General features: G+C 47.0%; 1 protein-coding gene across 9 annotated transcripts in view; it reads left to right on the forward strand.

The window, feature by feature from the left end:
- The window catches only part of NSD2 (nuclear receptor binding SET domain protein 2), a 110,561-nt gene that overhangs the window by 81,621 nt on the left and 9,483 nt on the right, over positions 1–19,457 (forward strand). For 7 of the 9 annotated variants that reach the window (XM_031010396.3, XM_031010398.3, XM_055384349.2 and 4 more), the window contains 7 exons: positions 44–244; positions 1,883–2,062; positions 2,411–2,567; positions 2,701–2,906; positions 4,620–4,723; positions 6,172–6,441; positions 7,728–7,844. In XM_031010396.3, coding sequence (XP_030866256.1) covers positions 44–244; positions 1,883–2,062; positions 2,411–2,567; positions 2,701–2,906; positions 4,620–4,723; positions 6,172–6,441; positions 7,728–7,844 — 1,235 coding nt within the window. The remainder of the gene's footprint in view (positions 1–43; positions 245–1,882; positions 2,063–2,410; positions 2,568–2,700; positions 2,907–4,619; positions 4,724–6,171; positions 6,442–7,727; positions 7,845–19,457) is intronic. The other 2 variants (XM_031010397.3, XM_063705047.1) reach the window with 1 other exon arrangement.

Consider the following 19,457-nt stretch of genomic DNA (forward strand, 5'->3'; position numbering starts at 1 on the left):
TCTTTGCACCTCTCTCTCCACCCCTTCTTTAACTTTTTGTTAGGGATTCACTCATGTTTCGTGTGTAAAGAAAGCAAGACAGATGTTAAGCGCTGTGTGGTAACTCAGTGTGGAAAATTTTACCATGAGGCTTGTGTGAAAAAATACCCTCTGACTGTATTTGAGAGCCGAGGTTTCCGCTGCCCCCTCCACAGCTGTGTGAGCTGCCATGCTTCCAACCCTTCAAACCCAAGGCCGTCGAAAGGTACAGGTGCACCTGCGCAGCCTTGTTGTGGGTTCAGATGCAGGCCAGACGCAGGCCCATGGGCGCTTGGGAAGGTGGGCTGTTGGGATTGTCACCAAAGAGCATTAATTATCTTGAGTGACTAACTGGGCATTGGCTGGGTTGGGTTTTCTTTGACAAAGGACCTGTCTCCCTTTTCCTTCTGTCCATCCTAAATATCACCCTAAAGATGCTTAACTATAGGAGAGGGGCAACCTTTGGATCATTTGATAGATTTTGTTTACCCTGGCTTTTTTTTTTTCTTTATAGAGATAGAGTCTTGCTCTGTTACCCAGGCTGGAGTGCAGTGCGGTCACAGCTCACTGCATCCTTGACCTCCTGGGCTTAAGCTGTCCTCCCGGGCTCAAGCTGTCCTCCTGCCTCAGCCTCCTGAATAGCTGGAACTACAGGCACATGCCACCACACCTGGCTGATTTTTGTAATTTTTTTTTTTTTTTTGGAGAAAAAAAATCTCCCTCTGTTGCCCAGGCTGGAGTGCAGTGGCACGATCTCAGCTCACTGCAACCTCTGCCTCCCAGGTTCAAGCGATCCTCCTGCCTCATCCCTTCAGTAGCTGGGATTACAGGCACCCGCCACCATACCTACCTAATTTTTGTATTTTTAGTAGAGACGGGGTTTCATCATGTTGGTCAGGCTGGTCTTGAACTCCTGACCTCAGGTGATCCACCCGCCTCAGCCTCCCAAAAGTGCTGGGATTACAGGCATGAGCCACCACGCCTTGCCAATTTTTGTATTTTTTTGTAGAGATGAGGTTTCACCATGTTGCCCAGGCTGGTCTTGAACTATTAGGCCACTGCTCTGACCTCTTTTCTTTTTTTTGAGACAGGGTCTCCTTCCATTGCTCAAGCTAGAATGCAGTGGTGTGATCATGGCTCACTGTAGCCTTGACCTCCCAGGCTCAGGTGATCCTCCCACCTAAGCCTCTCAAGTAGCTGTGACCACGACGCCTGGCTAATTTTGTTTATTTTTTTGTAGAGACGAGGTCTCACTGTTGTGTTGCCCAAGCTGGTCTTCAACTCTTGGGTTCAAAGAATCCTCCCACCCGAGCCTCCCAAAGTGTTGGGATTACAGGCATGAGCCACCACACCAAGCTTGTTTGCTCTGGTTTTAATGGCCCATTATATGTAAGAAAACATCTTTAAATCAAATTACATTTGGATTTTCTAACGTTAGGTGTGCGGGATGAGGGTGGCAGGTTGTCTGTACTTCTTGACACCAGTGGTTCTTTATCGGGCAATTTTGTCCTCCAGGGGACATTTGGCAATGTCTGGGGATATTTTGGGGATGTGCTCCCGGCATCTAGTGAGTAGAGGCCAGGGATGCTGCTCAACACTGCACCATGCCCAGGACGGCTGCCCACGTGCGCCAGGTGCCTGCAGTGCCCAGGCTGAGACATGTGGCATTTTAGATGTGTGACCATTTTCTCAAACATGGTTTTGAAGCACCTTTACTCAGAAAGCTTTTTTTAAATCAAATACCTCCATTTCATTTTAGCATTAACTTTTCAAATTCATGGAGGCTGAGTAATTATTAGTTGCTCTTTTCACTATGACTGGAGTCAATGTTTGGGGTCCTTAGGGTGTGTTTCTTTGCCTTCAGGTAAAATGATGCGGTGTGTCCGCTGCCCCGTTGCCTATCACAGCGGGGATGCTTGTCTGGCAGCAGGATGCTCAGTGATCGCCTCCAACAGCATCATCTGCACTGCCCACTTCACTGCTCGGAAGGGGAAGCGACACCACGCCCACGTCAACGTGAGCTGGTGCTTCGTGTGCTCCAAAGGTGAGGGGCCTGGGGGTGTCTGCGGCACACGCCTCTCACACTCCCAGGAGCCACATATCAAGGCAGGCTCATTCCTTGTCTGTGCTGTGTTCATTGCTGTTGACAGTGTTCTGTGCGTCTTCACATTCATAGTATATCACAGTAGCTCTAAATTGTAATCATTTCGCAAACATACAGGAAATTATTTGTGGTGAAAATGACATTTGCTCTCGTGCTAATGTACAGATCGCTGTTTTAAAACTGATGTTTATAAGTTAAGGCTGTAATAAGTGTAGACTGTGAAGCACTGAATCTGGGCTGAGCCATAGCAGACAGGCTAAGCCTGGCCGCCTCGCCCTCCTCTTGCAGGGGGGAGCCTTCTGTGCTGTGAGTCCTGCCCAGCGGCCTTCCACCCTGACTGCCTGAACATCGAGATGCCTGATGGCAGCTGGTTCTGCAATGACTGCAGGGCTGGGAAGAAGCTGCACTTCCAGGATATCATTTGGGTGAAACTTGGGAACTACAGGTGTGAGACATAGAATCGTATGCTTTTATGTCTTTTCTGTTCACATGTGTTCACTTTACAGTACTTAAAGTATTGAAATTATTATCGCTGTCTCTGAGGAGTCTGTGAATCCTGTTTTTAATATTTATAATAGATGGTGGCCGGCAGAAGTTTGCCATCCCAAAAATGTTCCCCCAAATATTCAGAAAATGAAGCACGAGATTGGAGAATTCCCTGTGTTTTTCTTTGGGTCTAAAGATTATTACTGGACGCATCAGGCGCGAGTGTTCCCGTACATGGAGGGGGACCGGGGCAGCCGCTACCAGGGGGTCAGAGGGATCGGAAGAGTCTTCAAAAACGGTACGGAGATTTTCAGATAGAGAGTGAGACAGCACTCTCGTGCATTTTCTTACCCCTAATTTCTATTTTTTAAAATTTGATCTTTATAGAAAATACTGGACTAAGCATTCAATCTGTATTTTTAAATTAGGAAAATGTTTGCAGTCTGGTTTATTTGTTGAGCATAGAATAAGATACACTGATAACTTTTGTAACATTGGTTTGTGATTAATTTCATTAAAATTCTGTAAACCTATTATTCAGAAATTATTTTTAGTACTAATTTACAGAAATGTTCCATGGCTTGCCTTTATGTAAAATGCAGATCTGAAGGAAGGGTCCTGTTGTCTCGACCTTGTGCAGCAGGCTCTTGGGGGCTCACTTTACCTTTCAGTGCATGAGGAATCAGGGGTGGTCAAGCAGACAAGGTGCTTGGCCTCTGATTCCCCAGCTGGGGTGGGAGGCAGGAGCAACGATGTGGCATGGCTGGCTGATGACCCACGTTTGAGGGAGGCACTGGAGGAACTGGTATTTATGATCGGTCAAGAGAGAATGAGGCCAGTAGAGAAAACCCGAGGTGTGTGCATGTGGCTCATTCAGGGAGAAGCACACGCTGTGTTGCAGCCGGGTCAGCGCTGGCTCCTGTGTGACTGCAGGCGGGGACCCGCATATTTAAAGCTTGGTTAGCTCCATGCTGCCAGAAGCTTTGCAGGCTGCACTGAGTGGTAGGAGTGCATGGTGGGCACTCAGAGATCTCATAAAGAATGGGTAAACATTGAAAGATTTTAAAAAATTATTAAGAGGGCGAGACTAAATTGAGAGGTGGACTTATGTGTTTGGTGTGACTGTCGGCGAAGTCTCCTAACTGTGGATGCAGGTGTCCTGTAGAGCCAGAAACCTTTGTGGCTGACTTGCGGCTGCAAAAACAGGGCAGACCACAGGACACGTCTAGCGTTGACATGGGGCTGGCCTCCTTCTTGGGACAGATTGTAGGGGTGTGTGTTTCCTCGGTTCTTGCTTGAGCCTATGGTTAATCTCTCAGAACCCCTTTTGTTTCGAGAGGAGCTCAGCTGCATGTTTTTTTTTTTTTTTTTTTTTTTTTTTTTGAGACTGAGTCTTGCTCTGTTGCCCAGGCTGGAGTGCAATGGTGTGATCTCGGCTCACTGCAACCTCCACCTCCTGGGTTCAAGCAGTTCTCCTGCCTCAGTCTCCCAAGTAGCTGGGACCATACGCACCTGCCATCATGCCTGGCTAATTTTTTTTTTTTGTGTAGAGAATGGGGTTTCAGCCTGTTGGCCAGGCTGGTCTTGAACTCCTGACCTCAGGTGATCCGCCTGCCTCGGCCTCCCAAAGTGCTTCGATTACAGGCGTGAGCCACTGCACCCGGCCTCAGGTGCATTTTTATTTTCTGTCTGAGAACAGCAAGTCCCAGGCTTTGACCCTGGTGCTTTGTCCTTAGGCCATAGTGGAGGACAGGGAGCTCCCGACAGAACTCTGCCCTGGGCCTGTCTTGTAGAGAGGTGATGGCTGTTCTCTGAGCACTCCTCTGCCTCACACACTTGGCCACATTTAAAAATACCTGCCCACTGACAGTTGTTCATAGACTCTAGTTTTATGGGAACCAGAAACTATACTTAACATTGAAAGTTTAGAGTGAACTATAAAAATATGGAGCTTGAAAGGTAGTTACCTTTATTTACTAAAATCTTTACTCCTATTTCATTGACTTTTTAGCACTGCAAGAAGCTGAAGCTCGTTTTCGTGAAATTAAGCTTCAGAGGGAAGCCCGAGAAACACAGGAGAGCGAGCGCAAGCCTCCACCATACAAGCACATCAAGGTGGCGTGTGGGAGCTGCGTGCACGCGTGTGGAGGGAGTCTTCCCCGAGGGCCGTGAGAGGTTCTCAGGCACACCCAGGCTATGGCTGGGGAGAGGACTGTCACCAGTCAGGATCTGTGGTGCCTGGCATGGATGGCCACACAAGAGACCATGAGCAAATGGCATGGGGGGATCTGCATGGGGGTTCTTGGATCCGCCTTGGAGCGTGAGGCTTGGCTTGGTAGCTTAGAGAAGGGTTGGGGTGACAGTCCTGACTGGGCTGCTTGGAGCAGGAGGAGCTGAGGGATGAGCCTCCCACCTGCACCAGGCTGTCGCCAAGTGCTGGGAGTCAGTCACATAGGGCCAGGGCTCAGTGACTGAGCCCCAAACACGTAGATCCTGTACCTCAGAGAGCAAGGTGGCGGGGCGGGGGGGCGGGGGGCGGTGGGGGGGCTTGCCAGTTCTGTGTTTATTCCAGTGAGCTCGAGAGCCCCAGCAGGAGAGCAGGAGGAAGTGCAGCCAGGGCAGGGCTCTGTGAGAGCTCCAGGCCCCTCAGGGCCGCCTGCGCTCAGAGCTGGTGCGGCTCGGGCCCCATCCCCAGGAGCCTCGTGGCCGTTCCTGACGTGATAAGTGTGTGCCGGAGGTCAGGTGCTCTGCCTTTGCTTGTAAAATGTGGGCTGCAGTCAATATCTTTGTATGTAAAGAAAGTGCTCTGTATTCATCTTTATATAATATTTTCTTTGGGATGGATTCCCAGAAACAGAATCACAGGGTCAGAGAGCATGAAATGTTTAGATTCTTGGGGAATATTCCCAGATTGTTCTCCAAAGTGTACAGTTTGTCATACCACAGCAGTGAAAAGAGTGTCTTTCGCCACCTCTTCCCTAAGATTATGCATTTCTACCCCAGCTGATTTTCAGCTGTCTCTACTGCTTTGTTATTTGGTTGCTTGTCTTTCACTAATAATAAACCACAAGGTCATGAGAGCAGAGGCTATGCCCTCCTGCCCAGCACTGCTCCTCCTGGGGTGGACTCCCATGTGGCTTGCTGCTGGTGCTTGGTAAAGGAAGAGTCAGAGAGATGGGTCGGGAAGCTGCTCAGAAGAGCTCTTACCAGCGTTTGCTGGACACCCTGCAGTGTACTAAGCAGTCAACACGCGTTTTCTCTCTTCATCTTACAATGGCCTGGCTGGATACGTGTCAGCTCTTGTTCATCAACGAGGTGCACAGACACTAAGATAAAATCATGTGAGAGGGCGTTGTGTTGCCCTGCCTGCCTCTTGTGCTAAGAAGGCAGAGAGCTCCTCTGGGATCTGGGGAGGGCTGTTCTGAGGAGTGTGTCCTAGCCGGGACTCTGAAGCTTTCTAAAAGGCCACCTGGAGGCTGGGTAAGGAGAGGCAGTGGTGGGTGTGCCAGGGTATTCGGAAGGCTCTCATGTGTGGACCAAGACAGCTTACTCCTTCCCTGCAGGTGAATAAGCCTTATGGGAAAGTCCAGATCTACACAGCGGATATTTCAGAAATCCCTAAGTGCAACTGCAAGCCCACAGATGAGAATCCTTGTGGCTTTGATTCGGAGTGTCTGAACAGGATGCTGATGTTTGAGTGCCACCCGCAGGTGTGTCCCGCGGGCGAGTTCTGCCAGAACCAGTGCTTCACCAAGCGCCAGTACCCAGAGACCAAGATCATCAAGACAGATGGCAAAGGGTGGGGCCTGGTCGCCAAGAGGGACATCAGAAAGGTATGTGTCATTATCCCCTCCCCTGCTTTTGAGAAATTACGGTTCACTGGGTAATTAGGCCTAGATTTGCTTGTGGTTTTGTAGTCATGTGAGAATGGTATTTTTTGGATAAAAATGTTTTTTTTGTTTTTGTTTTGAGACAGGGTCTCACTCTATCATCTAGGCTGGAGGGCAGTGGCATGATTGTAGTTCACTGCAGCCTCAGAATCCTGGGCTCAAGCCATCCTCCCACCTCAGCTTCCCAAGTAGCTGGGACTACAGGCGTGTTTGACCATGCCCTAATAATTTTATTTTTTTTGGAGATGGGGTCTTGCTCTGTTGCCCAGGCTCATTTCAAACTCCTGGCCCCAAACCATCCTCCTGCCTAGGCCTCCCAAAGCACTGGGATTTTAGGCAAGAGCCTCTGTGCCTGACCTGAAATATTTTTTTGAATTGAATTATTACAATTGAATATTTTAAAACGTTACATGAAAGGTATCTGCTATAACTCACACATTCCCTTAAAGCATGCCTTATGTCAGAATTCTGATGGTTATTTTTATGAAATGGAAGATCTGCGAAGTGACCCACTTTCCTCTGGGCTAGCAGCCAGGTGCTTGGGAGCACTCACCAGCAGGCGTAAGGAGATTGCTCTTGTGAGGGGTGGTCCTGGCACGGTCTAGGACCAAGTCGTTGGTAGACACCAGGACGGTTGACCTCCTGCCTCCCAGACTGTGTCCCAAGGACATCCAGGGACTGAGAGACATGTAGAACTGCTGACCCTGATGTATTTTGGCATGACCCAGGTCCATACCAGGGCTGACCCAGCACAGAGAGTTCATAAGCCTGGTGCCAGTTCCAGCAACAGCACAAAAGGTTGCTTAGAAACACCTCCCTAGCACCCTTGTTCCTCGACTGCCTGACTGCTGATTCACCCAGACTCTTGCTTTATATCCTGTCAGATACTTTGTAGCCATTTTCTCTGTTGTGGGGATCACCGTGTAAAGTGGGTTATGTAGAAGCTTGGTTATCAGACAGCGCTCCTGAGACAAGGTCGTGTAGGAAGCAAGGGTTGGCATGTTGCCACTTCGTGAATACTTAATACATTTTTCATTGGCAACCTTTACATACAGATATGTCTGAGATCCTTTGAATTTAATTTATGGAGACTTTGTACATGCCCTCCACGGAGGTGTGCTGATGTGTGTGGTGCCCGTTCTAAGTGATCATGATGGGGAGTCTTGAGCCCCAACACTGAGGATTGGTCAGCACGCTTTTTGTCATGGCCACATGCTTGTGATTTCCAGGGAGAATTTGTTAACGAGTACGTTGGGGAGCTGATCGACGAGGAGGAGTGCATGGCGAGAATCAAGCACGCACACGAGAACGACATCACCCACTTCTACATGCTCACTATAGACAAGGTAATGCGGAAGGTTACTCCACTGTGAGCTTCTGCAGTGTGCTGGACCTGGAGCCCTGATGGTCACCTGTAGAACTGGACTTTGCCCTGTGGCAGTGCCAGCATTTGTCTCCTTAGCTGCTTATTTTCAAACATCTGCACATTTTCTTCTGAGGTGCAGCGTGTCTTTCAGCTGTGCCGGAGGGCTAGAGTAACCATCTCTCAGCACCCAGGCACCCTGAGGCTCTGCTTGTCCGGGTGTGCATGCAGAGCGTTCCCAGCAGCCTTAGTACAGGGCAAGGAAGTAGAGAGGACACAGATGAGGAAGTCTCAGCATCTTCTTTTGTTTTTAAAAAGTGATTGTATTTTATTTTTTAATTTTCAGTGCTCTTTGGGTAAGGTCTCAGCATCTTCTCTGTTGTGTAGCAGAATCGTTTTTGGTTGGTTGTTGCTTGTATGAAGCCCATATTTCTAAGCATTTTGGAACCTAGGTGCTAGAGGGATCAATGTTCTCAGGAAAAGGAGGATAGGAAGATTTGTGTAAAAGTGGCCATGGATAAAAGACAGTGCATCTGGAGTGCTCAGCTCTGGGCCTGATGCCCAACCCTGACAGGTGTTGCCGGGCCCTTCCAGGGCGGCTCCTTCAATGGCCGCAGCCCCGTGGGGGTGCGTGTCATCCCTTCCCTCACACGGCAGGCTTTTGGCTTCTGGATGACTTCAGCTAGGGAAGTGTGGCCTCCTTAGTGCCTGAGTGGTCTTTGAAAGGAAGGGAGATAGAATACATGTTTCTGCCTTTTGTTGCCCTTAAGCTCGTCATCTAGCAGGAAAGTCTGGCTATTTTTAAAAGAGTAGATTGATAGTAGTGCTCGAAAACCAGATAGAAAATGATCACAGATAAAAAATGTTGAACAATTCATGGAAGACAGATGTGATGAGACCTAGAGAGAAAGGGCTGCTATGGAAATAAGAATGGTTCCAGGAACCTTGTCAGTGGTCCCTGGGGAAGCTATATCCCCTACCCCTGCAGTAGTGGGGCAGCGGTGGCCAGTGGAGCCTGCTCCGGGGGAGCACTGGGCTCTGTGTCAGTCACAGGTCGTGGGGCTTACACCTTTCAAGGAAGTCAGTGTCATGAAGGATGAAAGAATCCTGGGTTAAAAGAGACTAAAGAAGTACCCAGAGGAGGCGTGTGCTTCTTGATCAGAGCCTGAATCTGGGATGAGGAGCTATAAAGTATGCTTTTGGGGGCAGTGGGAAAAATTTTAATTTGGACAGGAGGCTGTTCTTCATGCTAAATTTCATAGGTATGGAAAGTGTTGTGGCTGCGCAAGAGAATGACTTGTGATGTGTTTAGAGTCAGATGTCAGATATTCGTAACTTACTTTCAAAGGATCGGGAAAAAATTTGTGTGTGTATACATATATCCATAAATAGAAAAAGCAAATGTGGTAAAACGTTAATACTGAATGAGTGAAGGGTATACTGATGTTTGTTACAGTATTCTTCCATTTTTTTCTTAGGTTTGAAATTTTTTTACTCCTAGGTTTTGTTATTGTTTTTCTTTTTTGAGACGGGGTCTCTATCACCCAGGCTGGAGTGCAGTAGCACAGTCATAGTTCACTGCAGCCTCGATCTCCCGGGCCTAAGCAATCCTCTCACCTTAGCCTCCTGAGTATCTGGGACTACAGGAACATGCCACCACACCTGGCTGATGAAATTTTTTTAAATAAAAGAATTGTCTTGAAATAGCCCTAGAGCTGGAGAGGTGGGTAGCGCTTCCTCCCACATGCTCTGTCAGGGCGCACCACCCAGGGGATAAGCTAGCAGCACATTGCTCTCAGGGCCCTGTCAACACAGGTCTTCTCTAGGAGGTGGGCTCTGGCATACCCTATGACATTGGAGCAGGGATTCTGAAGTGCAAAATGAACAGAAAACCAAGAATAAACAACTAGAGAGAAAGAACAAGCTCCAGTGACTCTTCAGCAACACCCACATAGGATGACAGATAAGGGGTCTGAGCTTGCTAAGTAAATAGGAAAGCTTTGCAGTGCTGGAGCAAAAAGGCAAGATGGGAAGCAGGTCCATAAGGGCAAGAGTGGGTTTGTACACAGCGCCTCTAGGACCATGGCGTGTAGAGCAGGCAGGAGCTTGTGTTTTAACCCTCATGTGGGGACCAGTGATAAGTCTTGCTCAAAGGCTTGGTGGCCAACTGGAGTTGAGTACCCTGTGTAGACCCCTGGGAGGGTTTTAGCCCTAGGGAAGGGACTAATAAACTTGCCCCAAGAGGCAGCAAATATGCTTCTCTGTTGTGTCTGTGGAGGAGGGCAGGGAGGTTATTTGTTAGACATCGAAGCCCTAGGCCCGTGCCTTATGTTTTGGAGTCTAAATGTAAACTACTTAGGTGCTGTAAGAAATGCCAAGTGGATACTGCAGTTTGCTTTTGATGAGTAAAAAAGAAATGCCAGGTTGAGCATTTAATCCACAAGTTGGTTCCTGACATGGTAATCCACCTGAGGTACCTGATTGAGGCAAAGATAAAGCCTGTGACACATGAGAGACATTTAAGCAATTCATACCTCATATATTTCCTATGAAAACAAAAAACAAGCTGGGCACAGTGGCCCACGCCTGTAATCCCAGCACTTTGGAAGGCCGAGTTGGGAGGGTCACTTGAAGCCAGGAGTTTGAGACCAGCCTGGGTAACACAGACCCTCATCTCTACAAAAAAGAAAAAAAATTAGCCGCGCCTGTGATTCCAGCTACTCAGGAGGCTGAGGCAGGAGGACTGCTTGAGCCCAGGAGTTTAAGACTGCTGTGAACTATGATCATGTCACTATACTCCAGCCTGGGGGACAGAATGGGAACCCGGTCTCTAAACAAAACCAAAATTTAAAAAGGAGCCCTACTTAAACGTTTACAAAGCGCAATAAAGGGGTGACCCTCGTGAGCAGACCTTTCTAATGGAAGGCTTTGCTTTTAGCGAGGACCTGAGGTAACAAGACTACATTTAAAGGAGAATGTGAACTAAGTGTATTAGAAATGGTTAAAGCCATGAATAGAGCTTTAGATGCCACAAGAAAATAATGAGATATGGAGGGTAAATCAGACAAATACGAACAAACAACAGCGGAGGTTAAAATAGAGTCATTGAGAGGATCCTGGGATAATGGCAGAGCAGGAAGCTGTGTCCCCACCTAGACCACAGTTGCACCAGAAGGACCTGTCTGATGTAACCATTTTGGAACTCTGGAAGCTACTGAAGGCTTGCAACTTCAGGGGAGGCTTGGATGGCAAATTGGGGTTAATTTTGGTTTCAGCTCTTGGCACAGCAGTGGCTACCCATGCCCCACAGACAGCCATGCACTTGTTCTTGGAGTGCCTTGCACACAGCTTGAGGGGTTCAGGGTGAGCAAGAAGGATCCTTTTCTCCAAATAGTGGGTATCTGTGCTCAGGATCCCTGATTGCTGCTTCTGATCACAGAGGTGCAGACAAAGAGGTGGGCTGCCGTTGTTATCACACCTCCCTCAGTCGTTACAAGCCCCTCCCCCTCCAGCTGAAGTATCTTCAAGAGTATTTAAAGGGCCAGCACCAATTGCCCCCCTCTTTCATTTTTCTCTTTTTCCCCTTTTGGGAGCCAGACATTAAAAGACTAGGAAATTCAAAAACAACTATGGGGAAAATAAGAAAATTTAGAAAATTAGAAAGTGACTGTGCATGCTCAGGGAAAGGTACAGGCTCAAAAAAGATCTGGAAAGACCTTAAATTTCCATCTTGGGTTGATCCTCTGCACAGAAACAGCCTGCAACAATCAAAACAAGAACAATAAATAAAAATAACAAAAACAGCAAACCTAGGGCAAGGGGAGGAAGAATCTAATTTCTAGAGTTACCACATTATTAGACTTACGTGTCCAGTGTTCAGCAAAAAAAAAAAAAAAAAAAAAAAAGCCTACAAAGAGACAGGAAAATATGGCCATTTAAAGGGAAAACAAAATCAGCAGAAACTATCCCTAAAAGAAAGGCCAGATGACAGATCTACTAGACAGAGACTCTAAAATATCTGCCTTAAAGATGCTGAGAAAACTAAAGGAAAACCTGCAGAAAGTCAAAATCATGTATGAACGAAATGGCAGTATCAATGAAGAGATAGAGAACCTATAAAGAGAAACAAACAAAAAAAGGAATTGTTGAGCCTGAGAAACAGAAAAGAAGATTGAAGAAAAGTGAACGGAGCGTAAGGGGCATGTGGGCTACCACCAAGCAGACCAATATATCTATTGTGGGAGTCCCAGATGGTGAAGAGAGAAAGAGGCAGAGACAACTTTGAAAAAATAATGGCTGAAAAATTCCCAGGTTTGATGAAACACACAAATATAAACATCTAAAGAAGCTCAATAAACTCCAGATGATCAAACTTTCAAAAACCAGAAAAAGAATCTTGAAAACAGCAAGAGGAAAGCTACTCATTACATGCAAGGTGTATTAGTCTATTTTTACACTGCTCTAGAGTTACTACCCAAGACTAGGTAATTTATAAAGGAAAGAGGTTTAATTGATGACTCACAGTTCCACATAACAGGGGAGGCCTCAAGAAACTTACCATCACGGTGAAGGTGAAGGGTACCTTTGCACATGGCGGCAGGAGAGAGAAGTGTGTGAGAGCCCAGGAAAAACTACCATTTATAAAACCATCAGATCTTGAGAGAACTCACTCACTGTCATGAGATGGCATGGAGGAAACCGTCCCATAATTCAGTCACTTCCCACCAGGTTCCTCCCTTAACACCTGAGGATTACAATTCAAGATGCGATTTGGGTGGGGACACAAAGCTAAATCATATCACAAGGGATTCTCAATGAGATTATCAGCAAATTTCTCATCAGGAATTTTGAAGGCCTACAGGTAGTGGGCCAATGTATTCAAAGTGCTAAAAGAAGAAAAAAAAATGTTAACCAAGACTTGTATGCAGTAAAACTGTCTTTCAAAGATAAGGGTGAAATTAAGACATTCCCAGATAAACAAAAGCTGAAGAAGTTTTTTTAGCACTAGACCTGCCTTGCAAGTAATGGTCAAGAGAGGTAATGAAGAGAAGTCTTGTAGGTTGAAATGAAAGGATACCATACGGTAACTACAAGTTGTATGAAGAAGAAAGATCTCAAAGTAAATACATGGTCAGCTATAAAAGTTTGTATTGTTGTAACAGTGGTTTATAACTCCATTTGTTTGTTTGTTGTCTGCATGATTTAAGAGACGTACATTTAGGGCTGGGCGTGGTGGCTCACGCCTGTTAATCCCAGTGCTTTGGGAGGCTGAGATGGGTGGATCACGAGGTCAGCAGATCGAGACCATCCTGGTTAACACGGTGAAATCCCATCTCTACTAAAAATACAAAAAAATTAGCCGGGTGTGGTGGCGGGCGCCTGTAATCCCAGCTACTCGGGAGGCTGAGGCAGGAGAATGGCATGAACCCGGGAGGTGGAACTTGCAGTGAGCCAAGATCGTGCCAGTGCACTCCAGCCTGGGCGACAGAGCAAGACTCTGTCTCAAAAAAAAAAAAAAAAAAAAAGAGACATACATTTAAAAAACAATTACTAGTTTAAAAGCTGGTATTGTAATTTAGTTTGTAAATTCTAACATTTTGTTTTCTATATAATTTAAGCTACTCATGTATTACTACTTTTACTCATGAATTACTAGCTTGTGTTTTAGGGCACTCAATACATAAAGATGTGATTTTGTGATATGAGCGACTGAAAAGGATGGGGACAGAGCTGTAAAGGGGCAGGGTTTTTATGTTATTGAAGTTAAACTTAATATAATCAAGTTATAACATTATATAGAGAATTGGAAAACTGGAGAAAATCAATGAAACCAAAAGTTGGTTCTTTAAAAAGATCAATAAAATTGACAAACCTTTAACTAGATGGACTAGGAAAAAAGAGAAGACTCACATAACTAAAATCAGAACTGGGTGTGTGAGGACATTATTACTGCTTCTACAGAAATAAAAAAGGATTATGAGAGAGTACTGTGAGCAGCTGTACTCCAGTAAATTGGATAACTGAGATGAAATAGACAAATTCCTAGAAACACAAACTACCAAGACTAAATCATGAAAAAAATGGAAAATCTGAATAGACTTATAACTAGTAAAGAGATTGACTCAGTAATTAAAAATCTCCTGAGAGGCCGGGGACGGTGGCTCACATCTGTAATCCCAGCACTTTGGGAGGCCGAGGCCGGCAGATCACAAGGTCAGGAGTTCGAGACCAGCCTGGCCAATATGGTGAAACCCTGTCTCTACTAAAAATACAAAAATTAGCTGGGCGTGGTGGCGGGCGCCCATAATCCCAGCTACTCAGTAGGCTGAGGCAGGAGAATCGCTTGAACCTGGGAGGCAGAGGTTGCAGTGAGCCGAGATCATGCTGTTGCACTCCAGCCCAGGCAACAGAGCGAGACTTTGTCTCAAAAAAAAAAAAAAAAAAAAAAAAGATATTTCCAACTTAACAGTGGGTTTATTGGGACATAGCCCCATTGTAAGAGTGTTGCCAGACACTGAGGTTTCAGCCTAGGTCTGCTTTCTCGCTGCAGGGAAAGCCCATCTCTGACACAGTCAGTGTTGCCAGAGAAGAAAGGCTTTCATGTGGGTGACATCAGACAAGACCAGCCTCAAATCCATCTTCCCAGCCAACTCAAGTGGTTATACAGGAGTTGGTCAACAGGCAGCAGGTGGTTGGATGAGGGGTCTGGCATCTCATTGTAACCATGTGTGGGAAAACAGGAATTAGGGAGGGATAAGGAAAGGGAGTTGGTCAACAGGCAGCAGGTGGTCAGTCTGGTGTCTTACTGTCAAGATGGGTGATCTGGGAAATTTCAGTTCTTTGATACTATCTGGGAGAGAAATTGGGCCAGGTTCAAGTGGAGCGTCTGTACTTGCAAACCAAATTGGCAGCATATTAAAAGAATTACACACCAGGGAAAATAACCCTAGACCTTGCGTTCTAGTGCCCTGCTTATCTGTGACTTCAGACAAAGATGGAGAGAGCTGACCATCAGTATAATTTAGCTGAATGAAATAATGAGATATTTTAGGAAGAAGAACATTGAATGTCAGAAGTTAAATGTGAGATCCAAGAAGTAACAGTGAACAGACAAGTTTGTGGGTATGTGGATATGTCTTAAATAAGTCAGGTTGTGTCAAATTAGGATGGATGATGATGACTGCGAGGCAGGAAGGAAGATGAAAAGGAGGAGGCATTGAACACTAATGGTCACAGGGAGCACCGGGAGTGTGGTGACGCCAGGGTGAGCTGCTTGTTCTGTGAGGGTGGAGGGAAGAGATTTATTAACCTTAGACTTTGTTAAAGTATACATGTGACGTCTACATGGGAAACTGCTAAATGAATAGAAGTGGAAGGTGTAACTTCCACACCATTAAAGGGTAAAAAGGAGAATGAAGAAAAGTCAATTTAGTAGAACCTGCGGGGGGAAGATGGGGGAAGGAGAAATAATAGTAATTAGAAAGCACAGATTAAAAAAAATCAAAATGTCAATAATCACAATATATGTAAGTGGTTTAACTGTATAAGTTAAGACTAAGATTCACATTAGGGTCAGTACATAGTAAGAACAAGGAAAGGCTCCCACAGGCCTTAATGTGTGTAGTTATTGGGGTGGAGGAGACACAGGAGACAGCATGGAGAGGAAGAACTAGATTAGATGCACGTCCGACAGTTGGAAAGATCCTAAAGGTAGTGTTCAAAGAAAAAACTAAGAGAATGTGATTCACAGCCAAACAAATCTATACATAGGATTCTGGTAGCAGATGGCAGCTGCTCACTTCCAGAACAAAAAATGTACACAAAGTACATCTTCACTGAAACTGGGGGACAAACAGACCCATCCACTGAAAGTCCAACAGGCAGAGGAAAGTACTGGAGACCTGCAGTGTCACCCGGACACAGGAGTGCAGAGATGCGGGAGTGCGGCCTGGCAGGCAGAGCAAGCACCTGGGGCCTGCTCCCAGCGGCGCTGAGAGTGAAAGGGAGCAGTGGGAAAAGAAGGCATGGGGGAGCTCCTGGGAAGAAGAGATGACACATCTTTGAAAGGATCACCTTCCAAAAGGAAGGCAACATTCTGGAAGGCAGAGAGAAAGGGACCTGAGGCTCTGAGGGCCCACAGAGACTTGGGTTCTGTGGTGAGGAGACCTCCATCAAGCTGAAAGCAGTGAGACAAACCTGGGACCCAGCCAGTACCCGCTCCAAGAAATCCGACTTCTTCAGAAAACGATGAAAAGGTTATGTAAGAAAACCCCAGCCAGGTGCAATGGTGTGTGCCTATAATCCCAGCACTTTGGGAGGCCGAGGCAGGAGAACCGCTTGAGCCCAGCCTGGAGTTTGAGACCAGCCTGGGCAACACAGCAAGACCTTGTCTCTACTAAAAAAAAAAAAAAAAAAAAAAAAAAAAAAAAAAAAAAAAAAAAAAAAAAAAAAAATAGCTGGGCACAGTGGCATGTGCCTGTTGTCCCAGCTACTCAGGAGGCTGAGGTGGGAGTATCACTTGAGCCCAGGAGGCCGAGGCTGCAGTAAGCCAAGGTCCTGTACAATTGTGCTCCAGCCTAGGCAACAGATTCTGTCTCTAAAACAAACAACAAAATCCTGACCCAAAACAGCAGAACTTCCTTACAGATGGAGAAAAGCCACTTAGAAAAATTTTTATCACAAAGTAGATAAAAGTTATACTCTAATATTCACAGATTTTTTGAATATGAGGATTCAGAGATAGCCAGGCAGAAAGGAGAGCTAGATTGGGAACTTGTAGAACTCAGGAGTGAAACAAGGAAACGAAAATTATTTTCTAAGCAAAGCCTAAACCTCAAGGAACACACTAGAGAGTAGGAACCATAAGAACGGCACGAGGGTGGATGTGGGGAGTGAGCAGAGTGCAGCTGAAAGAACCTGGGAAAGAGAGAAAGAAGGAAGGTAGGAAAGAGAAGGATGCGAGTGACGCCTTGGGCAGGGGCTGCTGAGGAGAGGCACTGTGCATTCAAGCAGGCCAGAGGATGGTTCAGTGGGGCTGAGTCAGATTGGGCGATGTCGTTAAGTAGGATTACTGGACGTAAGCAAGAATCCTGTAGATAGCCAGGCAAAAAAACAAAACAAAAAGCCAAAATTGCTTCTAAGGGGAGAAATAGGGCCAAGTGGAGGCTGTTCACAGCAGGACCCAGTGCTCGGGACAGGGTGGGCTCCACAGAACGAGCCAGGGGTGTCTATCCAGGCATGTGGCTCTCTGGGTGTAACAGCTACAGAGACGCAGGTTGGAGCATAGAGAATTAAAGGAACACGTCCTTCCTGAGTCAGCTGCTAAGAGATGAGCTCCAGGCCTCCAGCAGAATCAGGTGAAGCTCCAGCAACAAGTTGGGCAGTGGCAGCTGCCGGGGGTGAGCGTGCCAGAAGGAGTGATGCGTACTCAGAATCTTGCCCCCACCAGAAGGGGCAGTGGGAGGAGCAGGGAGAAAGGAGGGTAAGTTCATCCCCAACACCGGCGAGCCAGAGCCGCTGAGTCAGGTGGGAGCAGAAGCTGAGGTGTGTTCAGGAGCAAAGGACAGCATGAAGATAATGCTACTGATGAGAGCTGGGCTCTAGGGGCGGTTGAGGGAGGGGGTCCAGGCTGATTTCAGTGTGCACAAGCAGGGACATATAATGTCCGGGACATTACATGTGGGCATGCAGGCTGACGGGTCACATAAAGGGCTGCCAACAGGACAGGACGGAGTCCCCAACAGCAGGAAATCAAGCAGCTCCTCTGCCTCACAGTGAAAGGCTGAAAGCCCATAGAAACAAGCAAGACATGAATGTGTTCTGACTGTGGCCAGCATATCTGGAAAGAGGAAAATGGGCTCGCTTACTTTTTAAAGGACTTCCAGATTGGATCATAAAACCGAATTCTCTGCAGCATGCAAGGAACAAAGAGATTCTGGAAGGTTAAAAATAAAATTGTGGGCAGGCTGGGTGCAGTGGCTCATGCCAGTAATCCCAGCACTTTGGGAGGCTGAGGCGGGTGGATTGCTTGAGCTCTGGAGTTCGAGACCAGCCTGGGCAACATAGGGAGACCCTGTCTCAATTAAAAAAAAAAAAAAAATTGTGGCCAAAGGTATGCCAAGGTGAAGTCGAAGAAAGGAGTTGTTCTCAGACAAGGCAGAATTCAGGCCCTACCACTTTCAGTGACACAGAAGAAGGCTTTTTTGACACCAGAGCCACCACTGGGGATGAGATGCACCCTAAATTTAGGGCCTTCCCACTGGCCTGTGGGATCCAGGAGAAAGGCCAGTGAATACAGCTGACGGTGAGTTCACCTCTTAGTTGAAGGCAGAGATCCTGGACGGATGATGAGCATGAATTCAGCACTGTCGAAAAGAAGGACAGAATACACTGGAGGAAGTGTTTAGAGACCAAGCAGAGACTTAGAAAACAGAAACAATAGAAATAAATAAATCTCTTCTTACAAGCCCACAATAGTGCCGTGTACTTTTCAGAGGCACATGTACTGAGGCGTGAGGTCCGAGCCAGGGCGTGGACCTGTATGTGAACATGGGAGGAGGGGACCTGGGACCTGTGAGGGTGTGTGCCAGCCGGCGGGGTGCACCTGAAAAGCATGGAGAGCAGTTCCTTGTGACCGAGTGGGGTTTACCCCAGGACTGCAAGGAGGGCTTAACAACCCTATCAGGTAAAGGACAAAAACAAATCCAGAGTCATTTTCATGAACGCCAGAAAATCATTTGAGAAAATTCAAACCTATTCCTGATGAAAACTTCCCAAGAAACCAGGACTACAACTATGCTTAGCTTGCTAAAAGACATCAGCGGCTGCCAGCTGATGCTCAGTGAGCCAGACACTTGTGGCCAGTTCAGAAATAAGGCAGGACGCTCACGCCGCTCCTGTACCCCCAAGGCTGCGGGTGCTGGGTGATGCAGGCAGGGCAGAAACAGCAGAGCAGCAAGAGGCAAACAGTGTGTCTCGGAGAATGAGACGGCTGTGTTTGGTGATGGCCTTATGTGAACTGTAGTGACAACAGAGAGAGGCCAGGTCCACAGGTTTTCCCCTGCCCTCCTCATGTATGCAAAGCCACAAAGAGCATTGATGCGTGTATGGAATGGAGCAGGCTTCTGTGGAAAGTTCGGCAGTGTCACTGACGGACACGAGAGATGATATGGATGAGTGGCGGTACAGGCTATGTCCCAGCTGGGAAAGGAGAGGCTGTGAGGGTGGAAATCTTCCCCAGTGCAAGCTCGTTGTAGGTGCGATAAAAATAGCAAAAACGTTTAAATATACCTGGACAGGCAATTTCAAAGTCCATGTAGAAGGAAAGATCTGCAGGTCTAGCCAGTGCTTTATCTTGAAGCCTTACTGTGGGAAGGGTGGGCGTGTCCTGGGGGTGTCAGTGTTCCCCATGGCATTCCTGTGACTCCAGCGGGGCCCAAACCCAGGCGGATGGCCAGGGGGAGTGGGGCCAAAGCCAGGGCCGGGCAGCCCGCGTACCACGCACTGATGCCTCCCCTCACACCACTTATGAAGGCCAATTCCAGATGGATTGAACAGCTAGGAGGGGGGGAGATGCATTTTATAATCTGTGTGGTGG

This window comes from Gorilla gorilla, chromosome 3 (genome assembly GCF_029281585.2).
Source record: "Gorilla gorilla gorilla isolate KB3781 chromosome 3, NHGRI_mGorGor1-v2.1_pri, whole genome shotgun sequence".
Taxonomy (NCBI): Eukaryota; Metazoa; Chordata; class Mammalia; order Primates; family Hominidae; genus Gorilla; species Gorilla gorilla.